At 39.5% G+C, this 27,852-nt stretch overlaps 1 protein-coding gene across 2 annotated transcripts in view; it reads right to left on the reverse strand.

Moving 5' to 3' along the window:
- Positions 1-4,959: 4,959 nt before the first annotated feature.
- Positions 4,960-27,852, reverse strand: part of zc3h7a (zinc finger CCCH-type containing 7A) — an 89,584-nt gene continuing 66,691 nt past the window's right edge. For both annotated transcript variants that reach the window (XM_060840513.1, XM_060840512.1), the window contains 9 exons: positions 26,986-27,086; positions 24,230-24,411; positions 18,953-19,029; positions 14,440-14,573; positions 12,120-12,225; positions 11,924-12,032; positions 10,852-10,979; positions 8,741-8,904; positions 4,960-5,984 (listed from right to left, as the gene is read on the reverse strand). In XM_060840513.1, coding sequence (XP_060696496.1) covers positions 5,795-5,984; positions 8,741-8,904; positions 10,852-10,979; positions 11,924-12,032; positions 12,120-12,225; positions 14,440-14,573; positions 18,953-19,029; positions 24,230-24,411; positions 26,986-27,086 — 1,191 coding nt within the window. In that variant the 3' untranslated portion in view covers positions 4,960-5,794. The remainder of the gene's footprint in view (positions 5,985-8,740; positions 8,905-10,851; positions 10,980-11,923; positions 12,033-12,119; positions 12,226-14,439; positions 14,574-18,952; positions 19,030-24,229; positions 24,412-26,985; positions 27,087-27,852) is intronic.

The raw sequence follows: 27,852 nt of genomic DNA on the forward strand, positions 1-27,852 counted from the left end.
ACCCATATTGAGATGCCAAGAGACCTGTTTGGCAAAAGTGCCTACTAGCTGAAACCTAACTGGACTTCAAACAGGCACTACAACTGGCTTTATCATTGGAAAACGCAGCAAGTGCAGTATATTCTATCAGAAGTAAACACTCTCACCAAGCAGATTGAGCTTGGGGAACACGCTTGAGTGAAGGCGATTGCAGAGCCTCACTCAGGACATATCCTGAACAGAGGGACTCTAGGTCAGCCTACCGCAAAATCCCAATACAAAGCCAAACCTCGTCCAAATGGTTAACATTTTCTTCAGAATCCAGGCCGGCAAGCCATTGCCGTTGCTGCTGGTATGTGGACTTGAGACAGCAAAAGAGTCCCACTAGGCCTAAACTGAGTAAGAGAACTGACAGACCAGTATCCAAAAGAGTCCACACCCTGGGAAGCCCACCTTCATCTGGTTTGAAATTGCTTAGCAACATGCAAATCTGAACTAATCAAAACAAATCAATGGTTAAATGATCACCCAGTTCTAATGGAGGTTGATATCAGCGCAACAGTTTCAGTGATCATAGAACCATAACAAAACCCTCAAACTTGCTCAAGACTTCATCTAGACTCAGAACTTATACCAGGGAACCTTGACAGATTAAAGGTACAAATTTGGTTTCAGTCTCTTACGAGATGCAACTGTTCAGTTATCACTGATTGTGCAAAAGGCTGAGGCCCAAGCTTGATGAGCAAACATTGGTTGAGAGTGATTAATCTGGATTGGCTCGTGCAACTACAGGGATAGCTCCAGCAGGTTGCTAATGGAGAGAAGACCCTGCACCAGTTAAATCTGATCTTTCCGGACGTGGGGTGGAATGGTATCGGGATTGCCAATGCCAGACATTACGCTAAGTGTAAGAGACAGTTTACTACAGGGGAGCAACTTTGGTGTAGGAACAATGGGAATAACCTGCGTGGATAAGAAGCATGGGAGACATGAGGTCAGTCCAATGACATATAATAGAAGGTTGGTTAGGTGTAACAAGCAAGCCTGTGGACCACATGAAAGTTGCAAACTCACAACATGGGAACAAAACGTGCTTGCTCATTGACACCCTTCTGACTGTTCGGGTACCCGTCCCATCATATCTTCAAGATACCTTGAGTCAGAGATGGAAATGGCAGATGTCACTGCCTGAAGGGGAGAATGAATTTCTTCCGAGATGCTCTGGTGCAAGAGGTGAACTACTGTGCATTAGATGCTGCCCAGGAATTGGAGGAACCTGATCTGGTGCTAAAATGCCTCAAGAGGAGCTACAATAAAAAAGAATCAGTCTATGTCCTCGGAATCAGAGGTGGAGGGATACAGTGATTGGAACAAGGTCAGCCAGATGAACCTCATAGAAGATCAGTTTCCTGATTGGGGCTGTTAATCTGGTCCAGTGAGGGAGCTCTGGTAGACAGTGACAGATAGGAGTGTCAGTACATTCTGACAGCTGGGTCAACGTCAAGGGCTCTCCATGTGGAAATAAAACATGGCTCAGTAATGGGATTCTGGCCTCTGTGGAGTTATTTCACAAAGCCCTTATGGAAACCGGCAGATTAAGTGTCACAATTCAGCATAATACCAACGTACAAATATGCTTTTCCCAGAACAAACTAAGTAGCTCACATTTCTACATGCTGATTAAAGACCGAAGCATTATTTAAAACTGTAATTTCAATGTGCATGATCAATACAGTTTATCTTTTTACACTTACCAAATATCAAAATAAGTTGATTTACATCTTTATATTCCATACTCCATTGTTGAATTCAAAGCAAAAACAAAAATCACAGTTCCCACAACATGGTCATAAAAGAACCATTCTGGAGAATTTGTACATAGATTTTTAAGAAGCACCTTTGGTAAAAACAGAGACAAAAATAGAGGTTGCTGGAAAAGCTCAGCAGGTCTGGCAGCATTTGTGCAGAAAAATGAGTTAACATTGAGTAACCCTTCCTCAGAACTGCTTTTCCAGTAAATTATATTTTTGCCCCTGATTTTTATCCATTTTTATCTTTGGTCTGAAGTTGGTGTTTACATATATGATACTATGTCCACCCTTGGATACTTTTCCAAGACCACATTTATTATAAACCAGCATGTGGAACAACTAGCTTACAGGACCACAGTATTACAGTGTTATATCACTACCCAGCGCATGAGAAGTATGGATAGGGTGAAAAGCCAAGGTCTTTTTCGCAGGTTGGAGGAGTCCACAACCAGAGGGCATAAGTTTGGGGATGAGAGAGGAAAAATTTATAAGGGACCTAAGGGGCAACCTTTCACACAGAGGGTGGTGCATGTATGGAATGAGCAGCTGGAGGAAGTGGTGGAGGCTAGTACAATTACGTCATTTAAAAGGCTTCTGGATGGATACGTGAATAGGAAGGGTTTAGAGGGATATGGACTAAATGCTGGCAAATAGGACCAGATTAATTTAGGATATCTGGTCGGTATGGATGAGTCAGACTGAAGGGTCTGCTTTTGTGCTGTACAACTCTACAAAATGCTGCTATGTTTTGTATTTGTCTTCAAGCATCTATATGTAATTCCACTACAACATAGGTGTGATATTTCCCCAGTAGTGTTCATCTTGTTAGAGCAATAAGTTGGTCTGAAATAACCAAATAGATTCAAACATTTACAGACTCAACACTTGGTCATTGCTTTTAAAAACTAATTATCTTGAAATGGGGCAGGGCTGGTGCAGAATCTGCAAATGCACTGGTGGTAACATCACTTCCAAAGGAACACATTAATATCAGCAGCGCACGTGCAGACCAATCCAAATGCCTATTGCAGACAGCAGCAATCCTGGCATTTGGAGTACAAAGGGTCTACACTATTTGTTGCCTTAACAGTAGTTGATTCATATATGTGGGGTGGCACGGTGGCTCAGTGATTAGCACTGCTGCCTCACAGCCCTCTATACTCAGGCTCAATTCCAGCCTCAGGTGACTGTGTGGAGTTTGCACATTCTCCCTGCGTTTCTTCTCTGCTCCAGTTTCCTCCCTGCTCCAGTTTCCTCCCACAGTCCAAAGGTGTGCAGGTTAGGTGAATTGACCATGCTAAATTGCTCATAGTGTTAAGTGCATTAGTCAGAAGGAAATGGGTCTGAGTGGGTTACTCTTCAGAGGGTTGGTGTGGACTTGTTGGGCTGAAGGGCCTGTTTCCACACTGTAGGGAATCTAACCATGTCCATGCCCTGAAGAAGGGCTCATGCCTGAAACGTCGACTCTCCTGCTCCTTGGATGCTGCCTGACCTGCTGCGCTTTTCCAGCAACACATTCTCGGCTCTGATCTCCAGCATCTGCAGTCCTCACTTTCTCTTACATGTTTTATTACAAAACAATTTTCATTACATATTCAGCTATTTCATACCCAAGTCACTATTTTGATGTGACACCAAAACATTCATCCATTAATTCTTATGGAAAGTAAACCCTGTTCTTAACATTTTTGTTATTCATCTTTTTGTGATCACGGTCTTTTTTTATGCTTCAAAGTACAAATGTTTACATTACTACGTTTCTGCACTCCAACACCAGGTGGCACCTTAATGTCCAAGGTCTGTTCCTCTCAGTTCTGTATCACAATACTGCTCCTTGATAATTATTGCTGCTGACAGCATCTTCCCTCCTGCAAACCTGCCTGCCTGTCTGACTGTGATACTACAGCCTCTTCCTTTCGATCCATTCCTCTCACTAATCTTACTACATTCAATTTTAGTTTCCCCGTCCTCAACAAATTCAAAGCACAATGATACTTTTTGTGGTGAGGAACTGGTAAAAGAGGAATATAATGATTATTGGCTGGCTGGGTGGCCGGGCGGAGGGGGTGGTGTTAAGTTCAGAGTGGACAAAAAAAGACCATGTTGGGAAAGAACGGTTATACAAGAGACACAGAATGAAAAAAAGGATCAGGGAAAGAACAACACAATAAAAAGTACAGCCATAGAACAGGAAGATAATGAACAGTGGAGACAGTGGAGACAGGCAAAACAAGCAACCAAGGGATGACAGAACATTTTGAAATACACCCCATCAAGACTTGCTGTCAGTTACTAAAGTCATTGCTCCCAAAGATCAAATTGGAAGATAAACTGGTCTTACGTTATGACGTCTACAGGTAGTTCTGGGGTAACTCGCATTTTGGCAGTGCGATTCGGCTATAATGTCACTGAAGAATTAGGGAATGGTGTTTTGGAGAACGCTTACCTCCATTGACAATAGTGTAATTCCAGCGAGGATCAGTTTGTGCACTTTGATCAGCACATGCACTGATATCAGCTGTCGATAGAGCAGCTTTCTGTGACAGGCACTGTACAGAAAGCAGCTTTCTCACATTTTTTACATGTACTGTTAAATTTACTTTTGTTTTGGTACTAAATATGATTTCAACCTTCATTCAGGCTGTGCTATACTTTGTGTTAGGCTTTTGGGTGATTTTTGAGCGATTGGGAGTGTTATAGTTTGCTGGTCTGTCCCCAATCCCACCTTTCCCACAGGCCCTATATTTTGCCATTTTATATTAATCAAAGTTTCGCTAGAATGCAACTATGGTGTTATAGGAGGACTATGCTTCCCATGATCAGACAATTTTGGTGTCTCAGCAGTCTCTCCTCACATCAATTTAGTCTCGGGTGTGACAGACAACTCTAACTGATCTTTATGCCATACATTTGGTTCCCTTTCAGTGCTTGCTTCATTGCCTACATATTTAAAGTAGTTATCTAATTCACTGCAGCGTCTCCTCGAGATAACATCTTAATCATTCATAGTTATCATCAAAATTTCCATCATTTCTGAATGCATCAACTTCCTCTTTGCACATATGTATTCTTTGTGCCATCTAGAGGTGATGTTTGAACTGTTAACCACTGGCAATTATAGTGGTCATCATAATTTAACAGACAGAATACAAGGCACTCTAACAATCTGTAATGTAAACATTTTTATATCCTTTATTGACAATATTGGTCCATATATTTTTGCCACCTGGCAATTCTTGTGATTTTTAAGGAAATCAACATTTAAATAGCAAGCATTATACTTAACAAAACTTAATAATTTTGAATCCTGTAATGAAATTATTTTATGCAGTTCTTTTAACACCTGTTTCCCAGTTACCAACAATGGAGCACATAATTAAATGCTGGTAAAATTTAAACCATTCAGCTTATATATTGATGAATGATTTTCCTTAAAAACTATTACTTATAAGAAAAAAGTTATCAAAAGAAGCATCCTATTGCTCTAACAAATTCAATGATGCTAACTCGTCTCTGAACTGTTACACACTATCCAAGTTGGATTGCCACATTACTGAACCCCATTTCTCTGCTGTTTTCATTTATCTGGATACTGAAATGTTTATGAATTCTGTATCATTTAAGCCTTACATCCACAATCCAAAGTTTTCTCCTATGTCTTAAGTCACTCAAATATATTCCTATGACATTATGGAGAACATCACAAAAATATTCAAGTCCTTGCACTTTAATATAACCCATGATTATTCTTTTTTCAAGTTGCACGTTACCTTGACAGCAAACAACAGCCTGTTGTTAGATGGAAGTGCAGAGAGTACTGCTGCCCTCCTAGCCCTACTGTATGCCACTTTCACAACACCATTGTAGTTATTACTGTAGGAAAGTAAAGCAGGAGAACAATTCAAAGATTTACTGCTTATACACCTTTTAGTTTTGGTTTCAATTGAAAAAAATGTCAACTTCTACCACATTTCAGAAAATTCGAATGTACCATGGTTATTATATTAATTTAAGTCTTTAATCAAAAAATCAAATTTTCCAAAGTCGTCATCATCTGGAGCAATCAAATGGTCCTTTTTGGCTTTCGCTAGTTTCTGTCTTAGAACTTCTCTTCGATCCATCCATTCTTGCAATTCTGCTTTACTATGAGCAAATTGGCAATTCTCCTCCTCTGGACAGTTACCTGTCTCATGCCTGAAATTAACATAAACATACATTACATTTCAAAGGGTGTTGTGTTTCCAAAATGCATTGCTTTGGAACAGACATTGATGCAAAGGTACAGAAACAATACAATATTTTTTTTCAAGTTAAGGATGGGATGATTATCTTCATAGAAAGTGGACAAATTCAACAAGTGAGACTAAAGTGGAGACAGGGTAAGTGAATGGGAGTCAAATCCTTTGGCATTAGTGTGCATACATGTTCTTTCTGATTAAAAAGAACAGGGCTCTAAGTATTAATATATGTATTTCCAATACAGGCCATGTGTACCACACTGCAAGTCCAATTTATAATCTTAATTTGGCTGTCGGCATCATTCTTTGCACGCTTAGGATTATTTAGCAAATGTTGTCCACTCACAGAATAAAATTGTATCTTTGTAACTTGTGTAGTTGAGTTCAGTTTTAATTACACCATACATGCCCAAATAGATGATGTTGCCATGGGATCCTAGCTAGGCCCACCCCTTGCAAAAATCTTTCTTGAGAAATGTCTCCAAGATGAAATTACACTTATTTCCTACCCCCTGAACATTTCCTTTATGTACACAATACATTTGCTATATTGGAATCCAATACTGCTTGTAATAATTTCTTTACATGTTTTAATGGGCTCTAACCTATAGTCTAATTCAGTTTTAAATGGTGTGGTCAAACATAAGAAACAGGAGCAGGAGTTGGCCATCTGTCCTGCTTCGCCATTCAATAAATAGCTGATTTTCTTGTGGACTCAGCTCCACCAACCTGCCTACTCACCATAACTCTTAATTCCTTCACTGTTCAAAAATCTATCTTTGTCTTTAAAACATGCAAAGAGGTAGCCTCAACTGTTTCACTGGGCAGGGAATTCCACAGATTTGGATGAAGAAGTTCTTCCTCAACTCAGTCCTAAATCTGCTCCCCTTTATTTTGAGGCAATGCCCCCGAGTTCTAGTTTCACCCACAGTGGAAACAACCTCCCTGCTTCTCTGTTATCTACATCCTTCACAATTTTATATGTTTCTATAAGATCCCCCTCATTCTTCTGAATTCCAAAGAGTATAGACTCAGTCTTTTCAATCTCTCCTCATAAGCTAATTCTAGTTCTAGTTTCACAAGTCAGTGGAAATAGCCTCTTTGTTTCTATCCCATCTATTCCCATCATAATTTTATGTTTCTATTGAATTTATTTTAAATTCCAGCGAGGATAATGAAACAAACTCCCTCTCCTTGATGTCCTAGTTAAGAAATTGGCCAGGATATTCTCTAACATGGTCTAACTGTTTTCAAACAATACTCCAGTTCTGTACTACTAAGTGATTATTTGTGGAAGTCATTATGAAATAAAAACATTAACTGTAAAAGGATAGAGGGCCTGGGTGGCAGATTTTATTAGTTTTTAAGTAATGATTAATATTAAGATAACAACATTGATATTCACAGGGATCTAGGTCCACAGACCCCTGAAAGCTGCAACACAGGTGGATGAGGTGGTCAGGAAGGCATGTAGTACATTTCCCTTATTGGCCGGAGCATCGAATGTAAAAGTTGGCAAGTTATGTTACAGCTGTATAACACTTTAGTTAGACCACATTTGAATATTGCATGCCATTCTGGTCACCACACGACCACAAAGAGGTGGATGCCTTGGAGAGGGCGCAAAGGATGTTGCCTAGTCTGAAGGGTCTTAGTAATGAGGAAAGATTGGATAAAATTGGCATATTTTCACTGGAAAGACGGAGGCTAAGGGGTAATCTGATAGAGAGTCTCCAAAATTATGAGAGTTATAGATAGGGTGGACAGTCAGAGGCTTTTTTCACCCAGAGTGGAAAGGTCAACTACAAGAGGGCACAGTTTCAAGGTGAGAGGGGGCAAGTCTAGGGGAGAAGTACGGGGAAGGTTTTTCACCCAGAGGGTGGTGGGGGCCTGGAACACACTGCCAGTGGATGTGGTACCAGCAGGCACGTTAACAACCTTTAAAGTGTATCTTGACAGACATGTTCGGGAGAGGGACAGGAACCACATACGGGCAACAACTAAGGAATAGGCATCGCAGGCTTGGTGGGCCGAAGGGACTATTCCTGTGCTGTATTGTTCTTTGTTCTGATAAAAAATGAAAGAGAAAAGTATACTTCAGCAAGGAAGCAAATCTAATCCATGCTCAGGGTTAGAAACGTGAAAATCTCGAAACAGTAAGAGATATTTTACTCATGCCCTTCAAATATTATAAAGCATAACTTACATTTGGTTCTACTATGGCTAGTCCATGTGAGCAAGATAAATTATAAAGACACACAAAGTAGATGCTGCATTACCAATGAGGTTATATACAGAACATTAACTATTTGCCACCAAAACTGGATTAAAGGTTCTGGCAGACAGCTTTTTTTTTTAGATTACTTACAGTGTGGAAACAGGCCCTTCGGCCCAACAAGTCCACACCGACCCACCGAAGCGCAACCCACCCATACCCCTTACCTAACACTACGGGCAATTTAGCATGGCCCGCACATCTTTGGACTGTGGGAGGAAACCGGAGCACCCGGAGGAAACCCACGCAGACACGGGGAGAACGTGCAAACTCCACACAGTCAGTTGCCTGAGGCGGGAATTGAACCCGGGTCTCTGGCGCTGTGAGGCAGCAGTGCTAACCACTGTGCCACCGTGCCGCCCATAAGCTCTCTCTTATTTGAATGATGTAAACAAACTAAATTATTTTGCTTAAAAATGAATTAAAAATATCCTTACATTTGACAAACACTGAACTGTCCTGTAGGAAAACGATGTTGCCAGCAGTTTTGGTCATCCTCACAACTAAAAACTTTTTCTTTGTGTTTTTCCGAGGTTATATGCTGCTGCCATTGCTTCTCACTATTACAGCTCTTCCCACACAACCAACAATGATAGCCGATCTTTAAAGGAAAGACAATAGAAAATTTCTTTTAAGTGCATTTCACTGTCAAAGAGCAGTTAATGTATGGGCAGAGGCAAAAGCCATAAGGTAAACAGCAAAAGGAAAAATATACATAGCTGTCATTTCCAACATATTTCTCATAGGCTGCAGGAGGGCACTATTGTGAATAAGATGAAATGAAAATCTATACAATGATTTTTAAAGTTCCATTAATAATGTGGTGTACAGAGACCTGAAACATTAATGGAAACTGCTCAGCAACAACAAGCTAGAGATTTCAGAATCGCATTGTACAGATGCCTACAAACATGATGAATGCAAGAAATACTCAGATCAGTCAGAATCCAAAAGGAGACGACAAGATGAGATTTAAGCATTTTTATCAATTATTAGAATCTTAATTAAACAAACATGAATCAAATAGCCAGCTAAATGCAGGTTATCTAATGAAATTATGAGTTCAAATTTAACCCAAAATGCAAATGCAACTTTTTAAAATATTGGAGACATCAATTCTTCAGTCAACGTGAATTTCAGTGGGTGCAGTCAACAAAATGGATTCCTCTGGCAACACTTGCCACCTTGTCTTTCATCTTGGGTGGCCTGGTCTGTCCTCTCTTTCACACAAGGAAGCAGTGGAACAGGGGTGTGGAGGAAGGGGTGGGACCCAACTGGTGGGGTTAGGAGACTTGAACAGGTGGAATGGGGATGGTGGGTGGGTTATAAAGGGGAGCAGGAGGCACTGAAGTGACATATGGAAGGGGGGCTGACTAGAGATAGGGAATGGCGTGCTGGAAGGAATGGGGTAGGGGGTACTGGAGTATGTAGTTATAGGAGGCTCTGGAATGGAGTTGGGAAGAGTTGAGGCTAAAAATGGAGAGATGGGCTGCAATAGGTTGAGGAGCTGATAGGGTGAGGTGAGGGAGTAGTGCAACTGAAAAACAAGCTCATGGCAACCAAGAAATAGCCCTTGATAATTCTTGAATCTGTCAAGAAAAATATTTTGAGTCCTACAAACATGAAAGGTCCTTTTATCACTACAAATCTGTACAGACCACTTCTGACATCAAAGTAGGCCTGAACCAAACTGGCACTTTGTACTAATAGTCCACCGCAACAAAAGGAGAATGGGTGACCAGCCAGAGAGTCACTTTCAGAACACTTCCACAATAAGCCAATCCACAACATGAAAGCCACTAATTTTTCTTCAAGATGTGACACTGGCATTAATCCCACTATGTTACAATTTTAGTTGAACATAAATGAGTTGGTCCAACTAGCTACTGTTTTTATTATTAAGATTTTCATTAGTTTCCAATTACAAAAAACAGGAAAAAACTAGAATTGACTGAACACAGTCTCTAGGTGAAAGTGACGACTGCAAATGCTGGAGATTAGAGTCGACAGTATGGTGCTGGAAAAGCACAGCAGGTCAGGCAGCATCTGAGAAGCAGGAAAATTGACATTTCGGGCAAAAGCCCTTGCTTAGTCTCTGTTAATCATAGCTCGAAGAAAGATTGTATATTTCCTTTATAGGTTTGTCCCACGTACATGATCAGTTTATTCTGTCAACAGGCAGTAAAAGACAATAAACAATTAAGGGCAATTCCTAGTATAAAGGAAAGTCCCTCTCTTCCTCCATTCCAGTTGAGACAGTATGATAAATAAATGTAATCAAACAAGGTATCAAGACAAAATAGCTCAAAACCAATTGGATTCAGCCCAAGATTTGTAACTTAAGAGACATAATTCCCACCAAGTTTGCTAGGTTCTAAGGATTTGAACTTCATTTACAGTATTACATTTTGCTTGTGAGCATACTGTCTTCCCATCATTGATAAATCCTGTCTAAGCGCTCCCAACCTGTGGTACAACTGTTCAACTTAAAAAAATCTATTCAACAATGGAGCAATTGATCTACTACCACTCACAATTAATCACTTACCACAAGATCAGCATAGTCGGTTGGCATGTGGATTTGTTTCCCATTTTCCTTTGGTGCATTAACTACTTCCTCTTTCTCTGGCTCCTGACTCTTCAGCCACATTTCATACAGCTGTTCCATGTCTAAGACTGGTCAAGTTTAATTTAAAGCAGTACAGTTAAAAAGGAACTCAAGTCATGGAAAAGTTAAACAACAATAAGCTGTAATTTAAACAAACAAGTTGATTGATTTTCGGACTGAAAAATGTAGTTGGGATTAATGTGATATGGTAGTGTAATGCTTTAATTTGCATTATACTCCATTAAGCTTGCCCAACATTTTAAATTAAAACAGTCTGTCCATGAAAGGCTTTCTGTCGTAGAAACTTGAACACATAAGCATTATGAAGGAAGTCAGTTACAAATGGTTCTTTAATGATTTCATGTATCAAACCATGAATCAGATATTTGCAGATTAGAATTTCAGAGATTGTATTTTTCACCTTTTTAAGCTTTTAATTCTTCTCCCCAAAGCATGTATATAAGGTTCTAATAAAATACCACATTAGAAAACAGTGCCATTGTAGTCTTTTGTTTAATGGCCTCAGGCTAAAGTCAGATCTTTCACTCTGAGAAATACAAGAATTAACATACATCATCAATGCAGAACAATGCTCACAATGTACTTAGGAAGCTGTAATATGAAATCGTTATGGTGTATTTACAATGGCATTTGCAGGAAATAAGGTAGTTAGCTTCTTAAGTGAAAACATACATTTTACTTCAGTAGGAAATGTTGTACAATATTGGTTTAAGAATCAAAGGGTAGGGTCAGCTTATCACGAAGAACAGTCATTTAAAATTCAAGTTAAATTATTTAACTACAGGTCGTTCTGCATAAATGTGACAGCTGTAGAAGATTGCTATAGCCGTTCACCAGAGAGTTTGCATATTCCAAATAGCGTCCACAACTCATCAATGGTGTTATGGCCAATTCGTGTTGATGAAACATGCGTTATATCAGAATGACCTGTATAGGCTTCAAAGTCATTTGCATTTTAAGCAGAGACAACAAAGCTTGAATTAGCACTTACTGTTACTGTCTTTCATATAGGTCCACATGTCTTTTTCCTCAAAACTGTGGGCAAATGAGCAAAGCCCGGTGTATGTACATTTCTTTCCTTTAGCTATATGCAAGCATAACTGAAAGAGAGTTACCAAAGGAGGTTCAACTGGGAATATACTTAAAACAAAAACATACTGTTCAAAAACATTATTCCAAACACTTACATCAAATTGCTGTGGAATTGGTTTCTTTGATGGTAGAGGACGTATAGTTGTCCATTTCTTACGTTCATTGGACATCACTAGTAGCACACGACGTTCTTTGGTCCAACTTTAAATAGTTAAAACAAGTTAATATGACACTTCAAGTACAGAAGGTTATCATATGTGAACTCAATGTCTCCCATGCAGTAGTATTTGTCCATTGCAAAAAGAATGTTTGCACAATGACTAACATTAAAGCTAATCATAAATGGTGTCATTATAGGGTAAATATTAAAAAAATAACTTGGCCTCTGCCCATTGTTTACGACGAAACTGAAATAATGTTCACACAGCAAGATGGGAGAGATGAGAATCATGGGTCCATGTTCAAGGAGAAATCTCATTACTCTGTTTGTAAAACACAAAAGCTGCTAGCAACAGCAGGGTGAAGAAACCAAACTAGTGGTGAAACTAGTTACCCTAATCATTATTTAGATGCAAATGATGCAATGACCACAAACGAGGCCAGATACTTGACAAGTATGGAAATGAAAAAGTTACTGCAGTAATATGATACACTGCTGTTAGGTTCACCTGAAGAAAACATCTCATTGGCTTCAACTCAAACACAATGAGCAGTATGCAAATTCTGAATTTGCATAGAAGATGGAACAAAGAAAACTACAGCACAAGACCAGGCCCTTCGGCCCTCCAAGCCTGCACCGATCCAGATCTTCCAGCTAAACCTGTCAGCTATTTTCTAAGGATTTGTATCCCTCTGCTCCCTGGCCATTCATGTATCTGTCTAGGTACATCTTAAATGACACGATCGTGCCACCTCCGCTAGCAATGTCTCCCAGGCACCCACCACTCTCTGTGTAAAGATCTTTTCACGCATATCCCCCTTAAACTTTTCTCCTCTCACCTTGAACTCATGACCCCTAGTAACTGAGTCCCTCACTCTGGGGAAAAAAGCTTCTTGTCTACACCTCTCATGATTTTGTATACCTCAATCAAGTTCCCCCTCAACCTCCGTCTTTCCAATGAAAATAATCCTAATCTACTCAACCTCTCTTCATGGTTAGGGCCCTTCATACCAGGCAACATCCTGGTGAACCTCTTCTGCATCCTCTCCAAAGCATCCACGTTCTTTCGGTAATGTGGCGACCAGAACTATTTGCAATATTCCTAATGTGGCCTTACCAAAGTCCTATACAACTGTAACATTATGTCAAGTACTCTCAAGTCAAAGTATTCTTTTAGTTTTAAGTATTAATTACTGTCAGACAACCAGTGGCACTGAAAATTAACTATCACAAGTGTGGAACTGCTTTCCTTCAGTTGAATGTTTTTGTAAGACCATTATTCTACTTATTCGTTCAATTTATCTTCTTTAAATCTTAAGTCAATCTTTATTTTCCGTTTCAATTCTTCTTCCTGCATCAGATTTAACGATGAATTTCATTCTAACTTCCTTCTCGATACTGAACTGCTGTTTTCAAAATCTTTCAATCAGATCGGGCTGAAGAGATATTCACTCAGAGAATACTCCACCTTCTGTGCTGCATGCTTTCAGCAACACTTAGTACAAAATATTGTTGATAATAAACAGGCAATGGCAAGTCTAACAGTGGGTACCATTTGCAGTCCTAAATTTGCTGTTGTAGGACAATGTATCATTGTGCTAGTCTGCAACCAGCAAAATAACAATAACTAAATTGTATGCTCACGATTTTATGAATTTTGTGAGACTCTTAGTTGCTGAAAAATACTGAACTGAAACATATTAATCACAGATTCCCTTCAGTATGGAAACAGGCCACTTGGCCTATCAAGTCGGCACCGCCCCTCCCGAAAAGCATCCCACCCTGACCCATCCCCTACCCCATCCCTGTCATCCTCATTTCCCATTGGCTAATCCACCTGTTTCTACATCCCTGGATACAGTGAACAATTGAGCATGGCCAATTCACCTAATCTCCACATCACCGGGAGGAAACCAAAACATTCAGAGGAAACCCACGGAGACCCGAGGAAGACGTGCAAACTCCACACAGACGGTCACCTGAGGGTGGAAATGAACCCGGGTCCCTGGCGCTGTGAAGCCGCAGTGCCAAAATTTGAGTCGCCATGCCGTCCGAAATTGTAGCAGTTGATCACTTAAAATTCAACTAAGTGGCTGTTCATAGCTTGATACGAAACATACTGTGCATTAGGAGTGAATCAGCAAAAACAACCATTATAGAGATGTCTGTGGTGCTATATTACAGTCACTTAATATAGATTATTAGTGCTTCAGGAATACTGATCATTTGACTGAATGGATGGTTTAGCTACTCACGGGTGTCTTGCTTTAGCATTGCAGTATTTTCGGTTCTTATCTGGCTCGCTGACTTGCCCATGCCTCCAACACTGTCCACACACAAATTTGAGCTTTAGGTTGAGGTTTCTGGATTTTGTCATGCCAAGAGGTACCTTAAAAGGAGAAAATCTGTTTATTACAGACTGCTCATCACAATCAACTTTTTCAATACACCTTAACTTGTACGAGGAGAGGTCTGAAATGCTATAATGATAGATTTTGAATTGCAGTATGATCTTGAATCAAAAGGACATCTGTCCAAAAATGTGGAAAAAATATTACTGCAGTGGCTTTCGTTACTGTCACCATGATTATTTACTTTGCATTAATTTGAATGCTGCACACTATAGGTGCATGCATTAAGAACATAAAAACTAGGAGCTGTAATAGGCAATTCAGCACCTCGAGTCTGGCTGATCTTATCTTGGCCTCAACTTTCTTGCCAACTTTTCATAACCCTTCAAACCATTAAAAACCCATCTCCTTAAGTTTACTCAATTTCCCAGCGTCCATCACATTCTGTGGCAGTTAATTCCACAGAAACACGATTCCTTGAGTGATTTCTCCTCATCTCTTTTAAAGCCGCTACTCCTTATTCTATATTGATTACCTATAATTGAGAAATGCACTGTTCATTGGTAGAATGGTATTTATGGGTAATATCCAGTTAACAAAAGGTTACTGACTTGTGCAAACAGACATTAATTTATACAGTGCAAGTGTATAAACACCATAAAGCACAGAATGGAGTCAGTACCATTCAGTTCCAGATTATGTATGTGCTGCCGAAACAAGACACCAAGGATAAGTTATCTCCTCTGTGGAAGATTGATCAGAAGGATAGTCTTCTGATTGACAGTTGCAAAATGCTGCTTCAGCTCCTTACTACTTCTGCTGGAGGATCTGTTGTCACAGCATGCCACGCTGGTCTGTCCTGTGCCAGTCTCACACATCGACTGTAGCTTGTCTGCAATTACTCTGTGACATCTATCATCTAACTACAGCTGGTTTGATCCCTCCTTCCACACACTTGTATTAGCAGGTAAGCCACACACCTGTTTACAAGAGGTATATGACAGGAATGAAAATGGATGTAGGCGTGCTCGCTGAGCCAGAAGGTTCGTTTTCAGATGTTTCGTCACCATACTAGGTAACATCTTCAGTGAGCCTCTGAATGAAGCATTGGTGGTGTAGCCCGCTTTCTATTTATATGTTTGAATTTCTTAAGGTGATGTCATTTCCTGTTTTTTTTCTCAGGGGCTGGTAAATGGGATCCAAATCAACGTGTTTGATAGAGTTCTGGTTGGAATGCCATGCTTCTAGGAGTTCGCGTGCGTGTCTCTGTTTGGCTTGTCCTCGGATGGTTGTGTTGTCCCAGTCAAAGTGGTGTTCTTCCTCATCTGTATGTAAGGATATTATTGAGAGTGGGTCATGTCCTTTTGTAGCTAGTTGATGTTCAAAAAGAACGGGTACCCAATGAACACAGTTTGCCGATTTCTCAGCAATAAACCCAAACAAGCAGACAAAACATGTCCAGAAACCCAAGCCACTCTCCCCTATGTCAAAGATATCTCAGAAATGACTGCCAGACTACTCAGACCCCTTGGCATCATGGTAGCCCACAAACCCACCAACACACTAAAACAGCAGCTAATGAACTTGAAAGACCCTATATAGGCAATAAGCAAAACTAATGTCATTTACAAAATACCTTGCAAGAACTGTAACAAACACTACATTGGATCAACAGGCAGAAAACTAGCTACCAGGATACATGAGCATCAACTAGCCACAAAACGACATGACCTCTCTCACTAGTATCCTCACATACGGATGAGGAAGGAAACCACTTCAGCTGGGACAACACATCCATCCTAGGACAAGCCAAACAAAGCCATGCACAAGAATTCTAGAAGCATGGCATTCCAACCAGAACTCTATCAATAAACGCATTGAGTTGGATCCCATTTACCACCAGTTGAGAAAAAGGACAGGAAATGACATCACCATAGGAAATTATGTCACCACAGGAAATGGCATCACCAACCCTAGGAAACTCAAACATACAAATAGAAAGCAGGCTAGACACCACCAGTGCTTCATTTGAAAGCTCATTGAAGATGTTACGTGGTATGGTGATGAAATGTCTGAAAACGAACCTCCCAGCTCAGTGAGCAAACCTACATCCAGAACCTCAACCTGAGCTCAAAAAATCTTCTCAAAACTTGCTAGGAATGAAAATAGAACAATTTAATAAGTGTTGATATTTTATTTTTTATATTTTAGGCTCAGAAATGCATTGGAAGAAAAATATAAGAATAGGATAAAGGGAAATAGGGTTAGGATAGGTACCTTCAATACCAGGTAGCATTTAGCAAAAAAAGTGATGGATTGGCTGACTTTCTCCACTTTGGTGCTGAAATGGTTGTCAACATATAGAGAGGAATAATTTCCAATTGTTCTGACTGGTTTTGGTAAAGAGACACAGTTGGGATTATTCTCCGTTCTCAAGGAGCTTTGTTTTGAAGGACATTGCTGAATAAATTCAAAGTGGAAAGATGTGACCTCGATTCCAATAAACCGTAAAGTAATTTACATCTCTGACACTGGTTAATCTTGGCTCTAATCCTACGTATTACCACATCGAAACATTCAAACTTGAATCACGACAGTCACTGACATGTTTGCAATACCCTGCTCACTTCTAATCTACCCTTCCCAAAAATAGTGATTTGACACCACGAATGCCGTGTCGAAACAGTGTTCTGTGGATATCACACTAGTGCAGATCACAAAGGTACCAAGTTTAACATTGGAACAAGCACTTGAAAGTTGCATGTATTCAGACACCAGTATGTAGCTAAGTTTCAGAAGTTAGAGGTCTGCAACAATACAAATAGTATCTGGAATTTGTACATCAGTCTGACTGGAACACCAGTAACTAACAGTAATGAAGTTCTGATGAACAACAGTTTATGACACTTTTGTCTTTTGTAATTTATTTAAAAGTACCAGAGCTAGAAAACTTGGAACAATGGTTATTCCAACTGGATAACTGGTACAATAAATCATTACTCTGGGGTTTAAAAAAGAGAATGGAGGTCAGTTAGCCTAGTAGGCTGGCCAGATAGTCTGCAATGTAGAGTGATTCCAACTGAGTGAGTTCAATTCCCACACCAGCTGAAGGACTCTCTTTCTCAACATTTCCCCTTACCTGAGGTGTGGTGACCCTCAGGTTAAACCATTACCAGTTGTCTCTCTCTAATGAATGAGCAGTCCTATGGTTTGATAATTTAACACAAGAATGCTGGCATTTGGTTTTATAGACATGCGTGTTTCTTTAAATCTGAACTGTGCTGTTCACTCAGCAATTGCTCAGTTTAATTTGTAATATGCCTTTAATTGGATTTGCTTGGAGCAGATCTTGGATCAAAAGCTGAGAAAAAGACAGAAAATCACTTTTGTATGCGAGATGGGAATTATGTAGAAGGCGATTTGTAAACATTGCTTGATCTCATGAATGTGGATACATGAATTTAAAAATGGAAATTGTTAAAAGTAAAGTCAAAATATCCAGAATAAACTGACATAGAATTGTGTTTGGATACAATTATCTCTTCGAGTAAAAAGTGACGTCTGCAGATGCTGGAGATCAGAGCTGAAAATGTGTTGCTGGTTAAAGCACAGCAGGTTAGGCAGCATCCAAGGAACAGGAAATTCGACGTTTCGGGCTCTGGCCCGAAACGTCGAATTTCCTGTTCCTTGGATGCTGCCTAACCTGCTGCGCTTTAACCAGCAACACATTTTCAGCTACAATTATCTCTTGCCTTCTACTCCTAAGTCTGTACTGGATATTCGCGTACCATTTACAGAAATATAAGACACAGTCACACTGCACACACAATATTGTAGCTAACCTCAGGTAAGTTAGATAAGCAATTCAATCTGTAAATTCTTATTCAATCCTAGCACATTTAGGACTGAATAGGTCTGTCCACCATCAGTTTTGAGAGCTACATTTCATTCAATCAATGAGAATAACTTACTTGTTGTTTTTAAACACTGCAATGTTACCCAAATCAATTTCCCTGTCTGAACTCACATTTAGAAAATCAATATCCATGTCAAGGAATACTCAATGAATTTCAGCACTATATCAATTTTCCATAAAACTTCTGTTGTCCAATTATCCTTCTGCTGCAGTGAAGTTGTAATAAAATATTCCTTGTACTTAACTACCACTTAAACTCAGAGAATGCTTTAACCAAATAACTTGCTATTTTTCTGGTAGCATTCAGGGCTTGTCAGGATATGGGCATCAAAGTCGCTTCCAGAATATTAGCAAATGCATTTATAGAACTCAAAATAAGCTTTTAAGGCCTTTTTCTTTAATCAGCACCTGAGGAATTATCAAACAATTGGAATACACTAATCAAACAGCAGACTGGTCAAACCTGAATTACGTATAAAAACATATGTAAAAGATGTTTACCTGTCCTGACTGGGTACTAGCTTCCAGATTCTGCCAATACTTTTTTGATTCCTGAGCAATTGCTTCATGAGAGATATCTGGTGATTTAAAAATAAATTCAATATTTAAACACAATATATTCAAGAAATAAAACATGTCTGACATCTGATTTTTGCAACTCCTTTAAGCTCCATTCCCAAGTCCATGCACCACAGTGGTTGCTCAGTTGGTTGTCCTCATGCCTATGAATCACAAGAGTCCAGCTTCAAGTTCTACTTTAGGACCTGAGCACAATAATGCAACTTACAGTCCAGTGCAGTACCGAGGGAGGGCTACATCGCAGAGGTGCCGTCTTGGATACATGTTAAATTGGGGCTTCGACATCCCCTGCTCAATGTAAAAGATTACACAGATAATTTCAAACAATAGCAGGGGAATTAAACCCAGTATGCTAGGAAACAATCATCCCTTAATCAACACCACAAAACCATATTATTTGGTTGTTATAGGAGTTTGATGTGTGCAAATTGGCGGCCAATTTTCTTGCATTATAACAGCAAATGCATGTCAAAAGTACTTCATAGGCGAAAAGCACTTGGAATTGTTCAGTGGTCATGAAAAGTGATGCATAAATGCAAGTTTTTCTTTGTAAACTTTCTAAAAATCAAGTCTATTACAGCCATATTGTCTCAGATTTTTAAAATAGGGATTTTGTATAACAATAATAGAAATGTATAAATTCATCTATCAAACTTAAGTAGTTACAGTAAATTTTATTTTGGTAGGGGATACTACAAAGTAATACTTGCTTGTAACAAATTTGCGAACAAGAAATTTTGAATGTTAACGAATGTTAACAAATTTTGAATGTTAATTCAAACTGTTCTGAACCCAGCTCACAGTAATACCTGACAGGTCAGATTCCACAGTGAAGCCTAAAGACAATGCCAGAGAAATGAAGAAAGTACTGGCTAAAGTAGGCAGAGAAAATAAGACTCACTGGGAAGTCAATGGATTGGCAGCGCCAGATACTTTAGCAAATATTCCATAGCACTCAGCAGAAATTTATTCCAGTCAAAAAGGGTTCGATGAGTAGGACAAGTAATGTAATTAACAAAGGCAGTCCAGGAAAACATTAATCAAAAACCAAGGCATACAAAGTGAGTAAACTTGTGCTAGGCCAGAGAATTAGGATTTATTTTTTGGAAGAACGAGCAGGAGATGACTAAAATAATTAACGGGAAGGAAACTGATTCTGAAAGTAAATTGCAAGAAATATGGAAACAAACAAGAGCTTCTATGGGTATATCAAAGAAATACAATAGATAAAGTAAGTGGAGGATGTGACTGGAGAATTAATAACAAAGTGCAGGTAAAATGGTAGATAACAAACAAATATTTTGCATCCCTCTTCATGGGAGAAGAAGACACTATAAAACATCCCATGGATAACACATAAGCAAGGTGCTCATGGAAGGGAAGGTTTTCTAACAGTTTCTGTCAAATACTTTGTCCCTCATGATAAAGTGATGGGAATTAATGACAGAGGGGTTGCCAGGACTTGATGGCTTGCATCCAAGGATTATAAGGAAATTGCTGCAGAAATTGTGGATGCATTGATCAAAATATTTTGTTTTGATTCCAGGAGGACTTCAGCCGATGGGCATTGCATTAGCAGTTTTCCAAAGTTCAAGGAGGGAGGGAGACACAAAGCAGAAAATTATAGACCAGTCAGCTTAAAATCTGTCATTGAGAAAATACTAGTCTATTAATAAGGAAGAAATAGCAGGACATTTAGACAAGCACAATGCAATCACAGTCAACATAGCTTTATGAAAAAAAATTATGTTTGGCTAAGAGAGCTATTTGAGGATATAACAAGGAGGGTTGACTTGGGGAACAGGTAGAAGTAGAATATATGGATTTGATGAAGTGCCACATAAACGGTTTTTGTACAAGACAGAACCTCACAGTAACGGGGTGATTCTCAGTAATCCTCAACATGTACTGGGTTTGTTTAACATATAGAATTCAGAGTCAGGATTAATGAATCTTTTTCAGATTTCAAAGGTGTGGTAAGGAAAGGAAAAAAAAGAGTGCCACAAGGCCAGATCATTCTAAATTAATCTAATCCTGTTTGCCAGGATTTGACCCATATCCCTCTAAACTCTTTCTATTGCCTTCCTAAAGCCATCCAGATGCCTTTTAAATGTTGTAGTTGTACTCACCTCCACCACTTCCTCTGGCAGCTCATTCTATACACACATCACCCTCTGTATGAAAATGTTGTCCCTTAAAAGGGACCTAAATCCTTCTCCTCTCACCTTTGACATCTAGTTTTGTACCACCCTGCTCTGGGGAAAAGACCTTGACTATACACCCGATCCATGGCCCTCATGTTTTTATAAACCTCTCTAAGGTTACCCCTCAGCTTCCAACGCTCCAAGGAAAACAGCCCCAGGCTATTCAGCCTCTCCCTATAGCTCAAACCCTCCAGTCCTGGCAACATCCTTGTAAATCTTTTCTGTACCCTTTCAAGTTTCACATCTTTCCTATAGCAGAGAGACCATAATTGAATGCAGTATTCCAAAAGTTGCCTAATATCCTATACAGCTCCCAACTCCTATGCTCAATACCAACAAATGTAAGAGTACCATACGTCTTCTTCACTTCCCTGTCTACCCACGATTCCGTTTTCAAGGAACTATGTATCTGCACCTTAAGCAATACTCCCTTCAGTGTACAAGTCCTGCCCTAAGGATTTGGAGGAGGAGCAGAGTAAAATACATCCAAATTTGTTGACGAAGTGAAAGTAGATGAGAGATGTGATGAGGATGTAAAAAATCTGCAAGGAGATATAGACAGGTTGAATGTATGGGTAAAAATTTGGCAATTGGATTTTGCTGTAGGAAAGTGTAAGGTGATGCACTATGGTAGGAAGTATCAAAAGGATTGAATGGAGAGAGACCCCAGAAAAGTGAAGTACACCGTGATCTGGCTGTTCTTATACATGAAGCACAAAACATTAGCATGCAGGTGCAACAAGTAAATATGAAGGCAAATGGAATTTTCCAAGATTTAAAACAGTTACAACGACAAAAGGTGTTGGCAAGTCACACTTAGAGTACTGTGAACAGTTTTGGTTTCCATATTTGAGAAAGGATTTACTGGTACTGGACGAAGTTCAAATGAGATTCACTCGGTCGATGAAGATCATACTTGACTTATCAAGATTGGCTAAAAACAGGTTAGGCCTTTACTCACTAAGAGGTTAGAAGGATGAGGGGTGATTTTAATGAAACATCCAAGATTCTGAGAGTTCTTGACAAGGTAGACATTGAAAAATCGCTTCTATTAGTGGGAGAATCTCGAACTAAAGGACACACATTTAAAACTGAGATGCAATGGAATTTATTCTCCTATGGGGTAGTAATGCCTGAAATTGTCCACCCCAGAGTGTTGTATATCACTGAAAGAATGTAAAAAGAGGTAGATCGTTTTGAAGTAATAGGAATTTGAGGGTTGTGTGGACCTGGCATGAAAGAAGAGTTGAGGCTGAGGACAAATTAGCCTTGTTGTTAATGATTGGCAGGGCAGGCTTGAGGGGCTGGAGGCCCTATACCTAACCATTACATTCTTATCATAAAGCCTTTACTGTTTGGTTATTGTGATTAGTCACTGAACATATTCATGAGGCTGCTAATGTTCTTTTAACATAAGATGAGTTTATTAAACATAAAGAGGGGAAAACCCAAACTACATGTAAGACAACTTAGAAAGACCTGACAAACAGCAAAAAAAATTATCTTTCCTCCCTTTACATTCACTCAATCCCAAAGAAGGGTCACTCCTATCTTACCTCTTTGATTTCTTACTAATTTGATGCTTTTCAGCTGTGATGGCCCAAGCAGCACAGGGACTTTCTTTCAGCTGTGATACCAACCCCGCAAGAGAGCCCCTTCCAGCCGCAATGACCCAGAGACCCCCTTCCACCTGTGAAACCCAGAGACCCCCTTCCAGCTGTGACAGCCCAGAGACCCCCTTTCCGCTGCAACACCCAGAGACCCCCTTCCAGCTGTGACACCCAGAGACCCCCTTCCAGCTGTGACACCTAGAGACCCCTTTCCAGCTGCAATGGTCCTGTGACCCCTAGAGACCCCCTTCCAGCTGTGACACCCCAGAGACCCCCTTCCAGTTGTCGTGGCATAGACATTTTAGTTTTTTCAATTCTGGGAGAGAGACTTCCATAAACCGTTACAACCTGGAGACTTCTACAAACTAAATTCTCTCAGTCTGGAGATTTTACACATAAACAAACTGCCCTTTTTCTTGGATAACTTTGTTTCTTCTTCTGAACTCAATCTAGTTCTGGCCCTGACCATCTTTTTCTGTGTAGATCATATCACCTGCTGTGTAAGCACTTAGCAATTGACTCCAGAGATAACTGGTCAAGTCATTTAACATAAATCACATGCTCCTTTGTTAATGATGTTTGATCTCAACACATTGTTCAAAAATAACTGTGTGTGTGTACAGTCCTGGTCACCTTGCTATTGGAAGGATATTATTGGAGAGGGTTCAGAAAAGATTTACAATGCAAAGAAATGTATATTTACTGCTGGTGTTCCTCCATTAATTACATTAATATAATAATTCCCAGGATTTATCAAGACAATTCATACCTCACTATTACAAGTATTTCCTAAGGACTGTGTTATAACATAGATACGATGTCAGTCTGCAAATTACAAGTGAACATAAGACAAAATAGTACATTTCGGGAGATGCATTTAAAAAGTTATAAATAATCTTTAGTCTCCACCCACCACAATAAATGCTGTTCCCTACAGGCCCAAAGTAATCTCTGGAATAGTTAATCCATTTGCCTGAACATAAATTGACCCCACAAATCTCTGCACAGCGAGCTTCTGGTCTCAACTGAGAAGCTACTCAGAGGAAATATCACAGGGAAACACTTCAGCTTAATGTCTGAGAGAAGTCATATCACAAAATCACGATGGAATGGGTTGTCACCCAACACAGTGAATATGGACTTGACTGAGGAAAGAGACTTGACAAATTCCAGATTCAGGCTGTAGAGGGCCTGTGGATAAAGTGGAAAGTAAAATTACTCAGAATGGATGCTGAACATTTCGCATCCTGAACTAGAGGGTGAATGAACTGGCCCATTACTATTCCAATTTTGTTGCATCTTCATTTCAGTTAGATAATGGTCTGTGGAATACAGAATCAGCAGGCTTCAAAAGGAAAAAAAAACTCCAGTATCACTGAACATACGTGTGTCACGCTGCATCATCCAGACTTTCAGCTCTATCAAACTGTGTGCATAGAAACACTCATCCTCTCTGTTACAACCAAAGCGAACTTCATGGCGGCAGAGATCAAGCAATCTGGTACTGTCAAAAGATCGGATTTTAGAGCATTTCACCATTGTCTCTCGCAGGATGTGAACAAGGCACCTGTTTAAAAGGAAAAAACCAGGTACTGAGAATCTGAACAGGAGCCTTGCTGTACATTTAATAATTTTACTGAGGAACTGATAAAAGTAAATCCACTCAACTCAAAAGTTGCTATGGTTATCAACATTGAGAGTTGCAAGTGTTGAAGTTATGTAGACTTATCACAGTTCTTACAAACTGGCTGTCCTGTCATCTTTCACATTTTCTGTTTCTACTCAAAAAATGTGACAAAATGTACAACTGAACCAGATAGCAATCAGATTTCTGGGCCATCCTCACAGTGATTTTCTAAGACAGATGAACTCGATCATTCTCCTAATTGTGGTCAGATGATATGTCTCAGTCAGATTTTTGAAACAAGTTAATGCAAATCAAGTCATGATAGAGAACTGTCGAGTGTGGAGTGCTGGAAAATTTATGCCCGAAATGTCAATTCTCCTGCTCTTTGGATGTTGCCTGACCTGCTGTGCTTTTCCATCACCACACACTCAACTCTGATCTCCAGTGTCTGCAATGCTCACTTCCTCCAATATAGAAAACAGTCAATTAAGAAAGAAACTGTAAGGAAGTTCTATGAAATCAGGCTGCCATTTCTGGCCTACTATCAAACATCAAATTCACAAAGCTCATATACGCATCCACATACTTCATTAAACTAAAGCCATGCAGGCACAATACAAAACACAGTAACTGGTAAAAGAGACAATTATAGCTGGGGTTTTTCAAAATCAATAATTTAAAGAAAAGGGTTGGTGAACCAAGAGTATTGAAATGAATTAGGGCGGAGAACACAATTGCCTCATAAACTAAATGAAGGAGAAGATGGTGAAGAAAGTCACCATGAATTGAGAAACAAGAGGTGGGAGAAGAAATAATACAGCATGAATTAGGAGGAGTGACTAGAATGTGTAAACTGGGAACGTACGGCAGTAGGGTGCAAGCTTGCATGTGAAGGAGGGTATCATTTCTATAAACTGAAGATGGAGGTAGTGCCTCCATGCCAACATGCAATTGCATAAAACTACTTCAGAATTATTTATTAGAGTTAATGCACAGTGTCTATGTAAATATCCATGGTACAAAAACAGAAATGGCTACCGAAACTCAGCATATCTGGCAGCATCTGGGGGAGAAAGCACAGTCAATATTTCAGTTCAATGACTCTTCTTCAGAATTGACTGTAGCTTGGAAAAGGTGACATACATACTGAGAACAGGGGTCTGGTACATGGCTTTGCACTTTCTGTAAAATTGACTTATGCTCTTGTAGTGACTATGGGATCCTTGATTGGGAGGGGGGAGTGGGGCTTGTTGACCTGGGCTGATCAGGGAGCCCTGGCTGACAGATATAAACAGGAGGTTGTGCCCTTTGAGGAGGCCACTGCTTGTCACTGATCACACGGATGTCTTTGTTCTGTCCAGGTGGTGGAATATAAATAAAGATTTACACACTTGCTGTTTCTCAATGTGTACAACAAAGGGAAAAATCAAGCACTACTGCTGTCAGTGATAGTGTGGGGAACCATTAAAAAAAAGAGAAATGGAAATAAAAGAAAAAAAAAGAAAAAAAAACAAACAGGAGGTTTTGCCCTTTGAGGATGGCACTACTTGTCGGTGGCAACTCGGGTGTCTCCTTTCTTCCTGTCGTTCTCTGTGTCCTATACCTGCACACATTCAACATGGGTGCTGGGGAAAATAAGCACTACCTCAGTTAGGCAGTAGTGCGGGCAAAAAGAAATTAAATAAAAGAAAAAAAACAGGAGATTGAGGCTTGTCCTCATATCTCTGAAAACTGGTTGAAACATTAGGATCTGGCTTTGCCACTCTTCTCCCTTGTAAACTGCTGTTCCCTGTATACAGCTGTTAATGTTAATTGTTTGTAAACTGTAGTGTTTAATAAATTTTATAAAACAGGAGAAATAAAATAAATAAACAGGAGATTTAAAGCATATTTAAAGCATTCTAGGAACTGGCTCTGAACTGGCAGGTACTGAACACATGTAAATAAAGGCTGACTTGGTGATGGGATACCATCCTCCGTGCAGTTATTTCAGCCCCATAGTAACTTCAGTGCAATTATTCAGGATTGCAGTCACAGATGACATATCCTTTAGTACTTTAATTAAATGCACTGGTTGTTAGCTTGCTATACAAAAGCATATAGACAGAATGGCTTCCATTTTAAGGGATTGCTTGCTTAATAGATATGCAGTTATGATCTGGAAATCTGAATAGGATATACGAAACATAACAAAAAGATGCCTACAGATTCCATATTTAGTTATTATACTTAATTACAGAGGCATTGCTATTCAATTTCCACCTTGTATCCCAAAACAGCCAAGTATTTAACACGTCACCTATTGAACCCAAATAAAAAGAAAGTAATAGATCATTAGCAAAATAAGGGTTGAAAGTTATGGGAATAATCATAATGAGATATTCCATGGATGAAGTACACTTCAGTCCTCAACAGCAAACACAAAATTCATCCAAAGTCTTGAAAGTCCAAAAACACAGGTTTGTTCCAGCTCCATTAATGATGGTTCACAACTTTTGGACTGAATGTACTTACTTGTTCTGCTCAAATAAATGCTTGGCATCTGGATTGGAACAGTAGGCTTGGTTATCCTTATTGTTTTTGTGTATCATTCTGGGCTTGTTATCAAAACATTTCTGCAATCAATTAACACATGATGGATAGTTCCACAATTAATACTCATGTTGGAACTCAACTTGTAGCAGAATTATTTTCAAATTAAAATTTAAACATTTAATACACAAAAAGAACTGAAATACATCAGATTTGATTATTTAATTAAAAAGTATGCTGACTGAAACAAAGTTAGGCAAAATATATTAGCTGAAGAACAGCTGCTCATAGCATTTTAGTAAATCTGCAGTTTACAATATAGCCCAGAGTTTCCAATATTTCCTTAGCTAAGTTCACACCACAGCAATTCAATTAGCGGGGACATTACTCCCATCTGTGGTGGTAAGGTCAGGGAGGGCCAAGGTTTCAGACAAAGTGTGGCGCAAAGTCCTCAATGGCAGAGTAGCCTATGGAAGAGCATGAGTCTGACCAGCTGTGAAGGCGGAACAAGGCTGCACAGTAAGATGGTCCCAGTCATTGTGGTTCCACACACCACTGAAATGTGACCACTAACCAGTCACGATTATGCAGACATAATGGCACTTCAAGGTCCCTATATTAAACTAAGTCATATGAGGGCTTCTACTATGGTCTGTTTACCAAGTCTTATGGCAATGGAGGATGGACAACAGAAAGACAACTGTAAACCTGGCAGTCCGTAGTCAATAATGTGCACATTGGTGACAGACATATAAAGGTCTTGGACACCTACATTGACAGTATTAAGATGAGTCACAGCCAAAAGCTGTGACCTTGAATGGTTCTTATCCTCAAATCGATAGACAGCCA

This window comes from Hemiscyllium ocellatum, chromosome 20 (assembly GCF_020745735.1).
Source record: "Hemiscyllium ocellatum isolate sHemOce1 chromosome 20, sHemOce1.pat.X.cur, whole genome shotgun sequence".
Taxonomy (NCBI): domain Eukaryota; kingdom Metazoa; phylum Chordata; class Chondrichthyes; order Orectolobiformes; family Hemiscylliidae; genus Hemiscyllium; species Hemiscyllium ocellatum.